A 10,991-nucleotide genomic window follows, 5' to 3' on the forward strand; every position below is an offset into this window, starting at 1 on the left:
CAGATTAAAAAAGAAAAAAATAATTGTAGATACATTAGATATTATCATTTTATTATTGAACATTTTATTCACAACTTTCTTTCCATTTCTTTCAACCTGTCCCTCCATTTCCTTTCTTTTTATTCCCACTTAAAACTCCGAAACAAGAGAAATCCCTTCTTCTTCTTCTTCGTTTTCCTTCTTTGCTCTCCAAGGCTTAGTTTGGGAGTTTAGGATAGAAAAGAAAAGAAGGGAAAGCTTAAATTACGAGAGAAGAGAAGAGAAGAGAAGAGATTGTTATGTTATTTGAGAGTTTTGAGAATTAATGGAATGATTTTGGATATGAAAGTCATTAAATATTTATTCAAGGCATTTTTAAGAACAAAATAGGTATTTTAGAAAAATTAATAAGTTTTCTCCAAACTTTCTCTCCATTTCTTTCCAATTTGGGAGGAAACATTTTTGTCACTATTCATCATCTCATTTCCTTTCTTTTCTTTCCTACTTTTAAAACTATCAAACAAAGGAAAATCAATCTTTCTCTTCTTTGCTATCCAAATCATTCACTCCCAAATGAACCCCAAATCTCACCTTCCAAAAAGGACGGGGCAATTGAGTAATTAAACCCTGGACTAAACCCTTCCCGAGTAGAACAACGGCGGCAAAATTTTCGTGGAACTGTTCTTACATTCGAGCTTCCTTCAAAAATCTCTTCTTCCCCAGCTTTGCTCCGCATGCATTTTTCTTCACAGCTTTAGGCCAATACCATCAGTAGCGGCGGACATGGACTTTGACGACCTGGACGAGCCGAGCCAGGCTCCAACCCGGCCCTCTCGTTTCGCACCCAAGGGCTCCAAATTCAAACCTAAAACAGAGCCAGTTGCAGCAACCTCGAACTCCATTGCTAAAAAGGAGGAATTAGATTCCAAACCAGTATCACCGATTAATTCCTCCACCACCGCTGCCGCTGGAAAAGATGAAGATGCAGCATCCGCTTCCGTTTCCCAATCCGTGGCAATGGATGTCGATGCGAAGGTGGAAGAAGAAGCAGAGCAACCGAAAGATGAACCGATGGAGTCGAGAGAAGAAGGAGAAGATGAAATTGTGAGAGAAATTGATGTTTATCTGACACCTTCTATTGATCCTAATACCAAGGTTAGTGTTTCTGCGTTAATTAATCTGTACAAAATGTTCTAGTGATTTTTTTTATTTGTTTACATTAGTTTCTATTTAATATTTCAGCTATACGTGTTGCAATATCCTCTGAGGCCATTGTGGCGGCCATATGAATTAAATGATAGATGCGAAGAGGTGCGTGTTTTTCCCTTTCTTACCTAACTTAGAATGATAGGCTGGGTTAAGTTTCATGAGTTGACATTCTTTTAGAAAAATTGAATCAAAGAGTGGAATGAACTGCTGTATAGGAAGGAATTTGATCCCATTCTTAGGTTGAGTACTAAAGGAGGGGTTTGGGATTGATTTGCAGGTGCGAGTGAAGTCTAAAAGTGCTGAAGTAGAAGTTGATTTGGCAGTTGATGTTGATTCCAAGAATTATGACTCTGATGCTGATCCTAGAGTTTCAATGACTAAGCAGGTAGCCTGTTTTCTAATTTCATTATTCATGTGTTCTGTCCAAATTATACAAGTGTGGCAAATTTTGACAGAAATCAAGTCTTTTGATGTAGCGATTGCTTTTGAACACCTACTAAATGAAACCTTGCAACAGCACAGTGACATAGCTCATAGAGTTTATTGGATGAGGGACCTGATAAGGCCTCTCCAAGTCCATAAGAAGTATCTTTATAACTGATATACTTCCCAGCATATGCGCTACACTTCCTGATTGCAAAATCTGTAGTCTCAATGGGCTTCCACATGATCCTGTGTTTTTTCTGATTAAATAAAGCTGATAGGATTCTTGAAGTATTAAAGTTCCTTGTAGCCGTTTGAAGTTTCCGTGAACTACTAGCTAAATCATAGCTAAACTCCTATACCTTTTGTTTTTTTTTTGGGGGTCCTAGATTGCCCATAGTTTGATAGAGTTTTATATTTTGTGATTGGATGATTTTCTTTGTCTTCAAAGAGTTTTTGTTTCATATCTTTATGCTATTAGTATGGCTGGGATTTGTTTTTCTGTGTGATTTCTGTTGAATCTCGTTTGATTTAGGTATATTACCAGTACAATCCATAATATGTTTGCCTGCGGTCCTTTCCAGACTCTTACCTCATCATGGAAGCCACCTGTCACAGCTGGATATGCTGTTGGAGTTCTTGTTGGAAACAAGGTATGCTCTTTTATCTCGTTGATTCTCATTTTACATGTATTTTGTGTTTTTCTATTTGGACTTATTGGACTCTATGCTTTCTGTTTGCTTCTGTTATTTCTGGTTGTTTCTTGCCTTGACCTTCTTCTCGTCTAACATTATAAGCAATTGAAACTTAAAATTGTAGGTAATACTCATGGTTATCTCACTATAGCAGTATGATAGCAGGACTCTACAAAGTTGAATTGCATTGCAAATTAAGAGAAATAAAATTCAACAAGAAAATTTTTGACATTTCTGGACATAAATGTGTAATGGCCTTACCAACTTTAGCAGGAGCATTGAAACAATGTATTCACTGAGAGGCAGACTGTCTATCTACCGCAGTTTTCCAAGAGACGAATCAATTAAATGACTAGTCACTGCATAAAACATCCACCTTTCTGTGAATCTATTTGCACTTGTCCAAGAGAAAGAGAAGGATAAAGATTGCGTATTCATCATATCCACACTCATAAGCACAGACGGCAACTGACAGTTGAGAAAACTTCTGGCAGAACTATCACTGATAAACCCACAAGTCTTTATAGATAGTTACTTATTTTCTGCTGATTTTGGGCGCTCCTCTCTAGAATACGGTGAAATTATTAGAAATGAATGGTTGTTGGTTGCCATTTGCCCGTTTTAATTCTTGTTTGACTTTTGCTAAATGAAATTAGTTATAACAATACTCAATTAGAAGATTTTTCTTGTACGTGTGACTTGTTTCGCAGTTCTATATTGTAAAGTTCTATGATTGCTTTTTTGTCATGCAGTTACACCTGAATCCTATTCATGCAGTTGTACAGCTCCGACCTTCAATGCAGCATTATAAGCCTGAGAGTTCTAAACGGCGAACTACTGCAAGCGGTAACCTTGAAGATAACACAAAGGGGGATGAAGTAACTACTGGGTCATTGAAGAAGCAGGTTCTGCATTCTGCCCCTCTTTTCTCGTTTTGCCAGTGAAGCTACTATACCTTTTAGTCATAATTTTTATGAGGTCCAATGATCTGATGAAATGGAAGATGTAAAACATGCTCACTTTTAATGATGATGAGGATACAACTGGAATATTTGATTTATCCAAGCTTAATCTCTCTCAGGATTTAATCCCCTTGGTTAATTCTAGACTTCAAAGAGAGATGTATGGTGTTGGGGTCTTTGCTAGGCATCTAGACAGTGCTATTGCAGGCACTTTTGTAGGGCAAAGTTTTATGTATCATTTCTGGATTGAGTCATGCTAAATAAAGCATTTCTGAGTGTCCATTATCTGATCAGATCTTATAAACTTGGATTACTTCGTCTGCAGGGTAAGTCATCTGGGCCTGTGATTGAGCAGAACAAAGATACTAGAGAGGTATCCTTCCATTTGGTCTTTAAATTGTTCTTCAAGAAAAAATTCATTCATATTAATCTCAGCAACTATCGTTCATTTTAAAAATTCATTCATGCAATTGTCTTTAAATTGTTCTTCAAGAAAGAATTCATTCATTTTCCTCGCATAGGTTTGTCATTTTTATTATGACTACAGTCCTTGAAATAGAGATTAGATAACTACAGTATTTTGTTAAAAATTCAAAAGCTGCAGTATTTTGTTTTGTGCTTTTTATTGTATGGAAAAATTGGTAAAGTGGATTCACAATCACGAGTGTGAACAGCATATCTTTATGGATTGAGTGATTTATTTATTTATTTACTTTTTGCTTATTAAATGATAGATGCGCCTTTTACAACTTATCAGTCTCTTCATTCTTCTCTTCTCTTTCTCAGGATTGGATACCTCTCAACTACCATGGAGCAAGGAGTGATATTTCGATGAGATATGTGAGAAAAATGGTTGAACATGATTCTTCTCATATACAATTTTCAATGAACAGGTATGATTCATTACTGTATTTTGTACCCTGTTAGTAATGAGCTAGAACCCACCTGGAATCTGCTGAGCAAAAATGTGGTGCAGCTTGAGTAGAAGACAGTTTAAAAAGTTTTAGCTTCTAAAGCTTTTCGCTTTAACCCCATTCGTCTTTTGTTTTCAATTTTGAAGGCATGACTATGTGAACACCTTGTGTCCTGGCACATCAAATGAGAATAATGGATCCAATGGGCCTTCGAGAAGGTATTTAACACATTAATTGAGTGATAGGTGACATAAGCACTGATTTTTATGTTACAATGTCAAATTTTTTCTTTCTTAATTTCGAATTTTTTACATACAAACTCATTGGGGTTAAATTCTCTATCATACTGGATGACTTGTTGATTTCTATCAGTGGATAAGAAAATGTCTGTTTAGTGGATGAGTAATTTACATGCTCATTTGGCTTTGGCTGGTTAGAGTTGTACCTCATATGGTCCTTTAGCTTTCTTTAGATACGTTGATATCAGGTCATCCACTGTCATCTGTAGGAATACAATTTTGATGTTGCTTTGGTACAATACTTGTTGGCTTTTTGCTGTGGTGGTAGAATCGTGTTTCATTGCTTCACTCAAGTGATCTCATTGTCTGATTTTTTCCTGTTCCTGCCTTTACATCCCGTCTCAAGAGCCAGCAATGACTGACATTTGGTGATAGGGACTCTCCAAATGCTCAGTTTCTTATGGAACTTATATTTATTTCTATTCCTGCATTTTCTTTTGGTGCCAATTTCTATTCGTGCTTTTGAGATTGTCTCTCTTTCTGAATTGTTGAGACTCCAGGGTTTTGCTCTCATTGCCACTTGAAGAACGATTTAGAACTTGGCTTCTTCAGGTACATTCTGCTTATTTGGACTCGTGAAATTCATTGAATGAATGAACTATAGATTTTTATTGGAACCTGAGTGATGACTGTAGTTGATCTGCTTTTAATTTTATGAATTTAATTAGTTTTTTCAGTAATGCTGTTTCTTGTTTGGTTGTGTATATCTTTTGTAAATTTTCAATGTTCAACTTACACATTCTGCTCTTTGTTTGGACATATAATCCTGTAGCAGAAACACTACCTAGAGTATGCATGGCAGACCCAAAAAATTGGTAATACCAAAGAATTTCATCCGTTGGCAAATGTGACCACAAATGCTCTCTTGGCATTTCATTTACTGGTTGAGGATTTCTTAAAATTGTGAAACTTTGCAATGTCGCAATATGATACTATTTTATTGCCAATGAGTTCCATCTGACAGTATACAAATAATTGCTAGATATGCCATATTGAAGTATCAAAAGTCCAGATAGCCCTGGGTCAGTTATTACAGAAGTCATTAGCTTGTAATGGGATTGCATAGCAAGCACTTTTTGCTAGGATCATCGGAGAGGTGCTTGTAAACCCAAAGCAGTAGCATGGTATACTGAAAAATTCATAGGACTTATTACTTAGAACGATGGAATGCTATTTCTGTACCATCTGATTAACCTTGCTGGCAATAGATGCTCCGATTTCCTACTTGACTGCTGGTCAGCTCATTGAAGATCAAAATTCAACATGTTTGGAGTTTTAATTTTTAGCAGATTGGACATGGGTATAAAGTTTTTTGAGGGTTGTATCACCACAGCATTAATTCTTTTATCTGTTGCAGTTTCTGTTCACAATTCCCAGCTTCTGCCTACTTGGTTTTTAGTCATCATGGGAAGTTAGAGTTGATGACCTTGTACTTGTAATTCTGCTTTATAACTTTATTTGAAGTAATGTGGAGAAAAACCTTCACAAATGTGATGGTCCTGGGCCTCTGCACTTCTGTTCATCAACTTTCTCTTCTTCAATTTCAAACTTAATATGACAAATAGATCTAGTATCTTGATGTACACAAGGGCCTTTCTAATCCAAAACTTTTGTCTGACATTACTGAATTGTTAGAAGTTAGCTACCCATCTCTGTTTTAGACAGATTGTTAAAGACGATTAAGAGATTTTTCATTGTAATGCTTCTCAATTATCCTCCTTTTTTTCCTTTATTGACATTTTTTAAAATTACTTTGTTGGTATACCTTAATTTGTTTATTCCCCGTTTAATCAGTTAGGTAGTTATTATTATTATTATTATTATTTCTATAGGGGCCTCCAATCCATCGTTTTGATGCTTTAAAGCATTTGGCACCTGATGCATCTGTCGAGGATATCTTGGCAGTCCTCAGCCAACATGCTCAATTAGTTCAAGGCTTGTGGATTCCCAAAAGTTCACTGCTGTATGGAAAAGATCAAGGAATTGATGCTTTAGCGAGGGATTATGTTCTTCTTCTGTTTAGCAGGACTCCTATTATTAACAATTCACAACTACCACAACAACAGAAACTCAATAGAGCTATGAGAGATGTACTTAACACAATAGCTTTTGAGAGAGCTTCTCTTAATGATTGGAAGTTCAAAGAGCCTCCTGACATGACATTCATAAAACTTAACCCTAAGATTGTCAGAGAACAGGAACAAACTTGGGAACGCTTGGAGAAACTGATAACTGAAAAGATCTTTGGAGATAAAATCAGGCCTGCTACTAAAAACTCTTCAAGGCCTCTCACCACAAATAACCCTGCAACATCAAAGAGTTTAAGTAAGCATGCATCAAATTCTTCAAATGCAGGAGTGCCAAGGAGACCAATGTCAGAAGAAACTCGCGAGGCTTTACCAAAGGCCCTTCAGAAACTTTTTCAAAGTCACAAGGTTTGCAGGTGATTTTTTTTTTCCTGCCTTTGGTTAGATATTGCTAGTATTGTTAGCATTCTTAACTTCAGGTTATTATGTACGGTTCATGCCAACCACTTCTTCTTCTTTTCTTATTTAACGAAAAATGGTAGAAGGGAGTATCTACACAAAACAAGGGCAAGCATCAGTACTACAAACTGCTAAAGCAGCAGTGTGACAAAAACCAACCTACAAAACTAACAACTGTTTACACAACAGCATTACATTAAAATATCTTCAGGCAATAATTTTTGCTCAAAAGTACTAGAAGGCAGGGTTCATCCAAGGGCCAGGGACCTATCATCCTAAGTGCTTCGAATAACTTTCTAAGAAGCACACACACCTCTTACATTTGTTAACTGTATCAACACAGAGTTCAGGGATGCACACAGTAAATGTGTTGTAGCTGGTTTTGACCCAAGTAACAATTGATTTGCTAGTTTAGTCCCAGTGTATGGGATGTAGAACCATCTACTATGTATTTGTGATAGCTATAGAAATAGATCTAGTTTCTCGACAGAAGTATGTGTTTTGCATGGGTGAGCAAGTTTATTGTTAGTCCCCTTTTCATGAAGTCTCCTATCTGCAACTCAGCCACTAATCAAGACATTAACTGTTTAATTGGATGGTTTTTTTTTTCTTCCCTGCTAGCAACTTAAGAAATATGTATTGACATTGACAGCTTCCAACAAATTTGCCAGCGTCTAAGGGAAATGGCAGTTTCCGAGTCTTCCCGTCCAAAGGGATTTGCTAGAGAAGCAATAGCTGCAGCACATGGTGTTGAAGCTCCTCCAGAGGAGCTTCAGGCAATCATTAGTCAAGTCGCAATTAACATTCATGGTGTTTATGTTTTGAAATCATCCCCAGTTCACCCCGAACATGATGAATTCAGGTTATTGCTAGATCTCCAGCCCCTACACTTTTCCTATTTTTATTATTTACTCAGTGCATAGTCAAGATTAGTTTTCATTTGCAGGAAAGTTGTCATTGATCTTTTCATTGCTGAAGGACCAAACGCAAAGCTTAAGAAGGCCTCAATGATAGAAGCTGCTAAATTGCAGCTTAAAAGGGATATTAACAGCCTGGAATATCAAAAGGTCAAGCCTCAGAGCTTGAGTGCTTTATTTGTCTGTTTGCTATCCTTTTGGTTTATCCAGAGCAAAATTATTAGATGCGTATGGTCACGTCCATAAACCAACTTCAGTTTTTGCATGAGATAGATGCTTTTTCAAATGACAAAGTGGGAGCTGCATAATGAAGAATAAGTAGCATGTGACATATCTTAAAATTGAGTAGTAGTGCTTTGCTCTCTTTATTGGCTTAAGTGATGATGTAATAAGTAGATTATACTTTGAAGTAGGTAGGAACTCTACTGAATATGGGAGTGTAGGTGCTGTCTGAAACTCTGGAACTGATAGAGCAAAACAAGAAAGCTATGCATTTGAAATACTATTAATAAATTGAGGTGCACAGTCTGGTCATCTTGCAAGTCTGTCCTTGCTTGTTGTAGTGGAGCATTGACAGTCTCATGGGTCACTCTTGAACAGATTTTACCTTACGCTTTTGTCGAATCTGCAGTTAGCTAATCTTTTACCCTATTGTTTTCAGGTTGTACAGGAACTATGTGTATCTCAAGGTTCGGCTTGGGTCTTGAAAAGTGGTGATGGAAACCCGAAATGATGCTTCCCCCATTCAGAATGTTTAAGGTACTAAAGTTAATTAACTCCAGAAGTCATATGATTGATTGTGGAAAAAATTTATGATAACTGCTGCACATTGGTTTGTCTGAGCACATGTTATGAAATGGTGACACACCTAGAGAATTACTTGTCTGATAGATTGATTTGTAAAAATGCCTGGAACCTTTGTTGCTTCTATGAATCTCGTTATACTTCCACCGATGATGTCAATGGAAAATCACTTTTGACGATATAGCTGCATGGAACCTAAGAACACTTTTGTCGGTGGGAGTACTTTCTGAGTTTTGGGAAGTTACATCTGATGGTAGGGGTGGAGTTTTTTCTGTGTTGTTGTACCATACAAAAACTAATTGGTTAAATTATAATTCCCATGAAGTGGTTGTCATTGCAGTAAATGATAATATAGGGGCTACTTCTTTAGCTGCTGAATGAGGTGGTTGTGTGGCACTGCTCATCCCATGCACGCTGGAAATATGATTTCCATTTTTCAATTTTCTGTTCTAGACATGAAACTGACCGTTCATGATGTAGCTTTAGAAAAAAATTTTGGTGTTATTTACTGTAGCACCTTTTTGGTACAATGTATGCAAGATAAAATGGTAGTTTGATAACGTGTTTTGTGAATAATAAGAAACACATAGTTTGAAAATTGTACCTTTTTGGTACAATGTATGCAAGATAAAATGGTAGTTTGAAAACGTGTTTTCTAAATAATTCAATCCAAACGAACTCAAATGGCTTCCCTTTTCAGGTACTTGAGGTTGATTCAGTGTGATAGATTGCTCAAAAATGTCATCTGAGGGTGATTCTGTTTGATAGGTTGCTCAGAAAGGGTATCTGCTTAGGTCAACGGATGAGGTGATTATCACACTTCTTGTTTGGTAGGCATAATTTGTGCAAATTACGTTACACTTGAGGTGATGAGACTTGGCAGTTTACTTAGTTCCTAAATCTGGATCTTATTATTGAAAAAATTTGTAAACAATCAGCTTATTTCAGTGCCTATTTACTTATTTCAGTGATGATGTTCAAGCTCTTTACATGATTGTTAATGTCAACAGTTTGTGCGGGCTTTTTTGTGCAGGAACACTATCCCTGGTAATTGGTTCGTTTTCTGGAAACTTATAAGCTGACTCAGGTGGGTTAATGGGGACATTGTGGTCAGTCCACTGTAGATACTTGATTCCCACCAGAATTTAGATTAAGTAGATTTTTCAAATGAAACATACATTATGCAACAAATGATTACAGAAGTAGTTAAGTGTATCCTATAGAAAAGAGGTATAATGTTCCACAGAGAGCGAGAGAGAGCAAACAAAGACCGGGAACCGATTGCGTTGCCTGTGAGGTTGCATTACTTCGTTGTGGATCACATTTGTCTGTACCATGTACATCGAGGATCAATTTTTTCTTCTGTAAAAACATATTTTTAACTTCTTCGAAAGCCTTTGTGGCGTTACTGGCATGAACTCCTCTTTGTTGTGCCACTGCATGATCGTCCTTACACACATATATATATATATATATATATATATAAAAGAGTTGTGCCACTGCATGATCGTCCTTACATATATATATCTAAAATATATAAAAGGGGGAAGGGGGAATAGCTACAGTATAACCATGGGCCGGTTTCGATGGTAATTCTGATGATTTCGTGGGTGTCTTGATCTTTCCATCAACAAAATCCTCCCAATCATACAACAAAATCTATCATCCCCAACACAGGCTGCCCTGTGCTTGCCACAGGGCCCAAAAACTAGTATATATATATGCTTGCCACAGGCCCAAAAACTAGTATATATATATATAGGTAAAAGTGGTCGTCTTTACATGCTGCTCCTATTGTACAACTTTTGTGCCGCGGTCATAAGAATCTGGAATTCTTAATTGCATTGCAATTAGCGTCGTATATCCCTGCATATGACGTTAGAGCCTCCAAGGCTACGTCTCGGGCTTTTATTTCGCCAGGATTGAGATTCATTGTAAATCTCTGTCACGAGTCCAAGACAAAAATGATTTTTGCTCCAATAATAAATCTTGACATTGTAATCTAACCTTATTTTAATCTAATCTTAGATTGGAGCACAATGTAAATGGTAGTTAGGGCCGAAAGAAAAATCAAGCTGCTCGAGTTCCTTGGTACATAAATTGAGTTTGGTTCAATAAAAGTTTATTTGAATTTGATTGGCTAATTAACTAAATCGACTTTGAATAGCATATTACATTTGATAAATTTTCAAGTTCGACTTACATGTAAAATATTCAAATTTTTGAATTCAGTTTAAACTCGATTTGATACAAGTTCAACTTGATAAAATCTCATTTGAACTTGATTTAAAAAGTAAACAATC

At 36.6% G+C, this 10,991-nt stretch overlaps 1 protein-coding gene across 2 annotated transcripts; it reads left to right on the forward strand.

Moving 5' to 3' along the window:
- Positions 1-579: 579 nt before the first annotated feature.
- On the forward strand, positions 580-10,124 carry LOC113778810 (DNA-directed RNA polymerase III subunit RPC5). Of its 2 annotated transcripts, XM_027324307.1 has the most exons (15): positions 584-1,134; positions 1,222-1,290; positions 1,466-1,573; positions 2,196-2,264; positions 3,059-3,211; positions 3,594-3,641; positions 4,055-4,161; positions 4,329-4,400; positions 4,982-5,033; positions 6,314-6,924; positions 7,620-7,829; positions 7,914-8,034; positions 8,546-8,643; positions 9,389-9,495; positions 9,722-10,124. In XM_027324307.1, exons 1-13 carry the CDS (start codon positions 763-765, stop codon positions 8,615-8,617), a joined length of 2,064 nt encoding a protein of 687 aa, XP_027180108.1. In that variant the 5' UTR covers positions 584-762; the 3' UTR covers positions 8,618-8,643; positions 9,389-9,495; positions 9,722-10,124. The 2 variants fall into 2 exon arrangements, with proteins under 2 accessions (XP_027180109.1, XP_027180108.1); XM_027324308.1 differs by lacking the exons at positions 7,914-8,034; positions 8,546-8,643; positions 9,389-9,495; positions 9,722-10,124 and having other exon boundaries at positions 580-1,134; positions 7,639-7,705.
- The last annotated feature ends 867 nt before the right edge of the window (positions 10,125-10,991 follow it).

Source organism: Coffea eugenioides, chromosome 7 (assembly GCF_003713205.1).
Source record: "Coffea eugenioides isolate CCC68of chromosome 7, Ceug_1.0, whole genome shotgun sequence".
Lineage (NCBI taxonomy): Eukaryota > Viridiplantae > Streptophyta > Magnoliopsida > Gentianales > Rubiaceae > Coffea > Coffea eugenioides.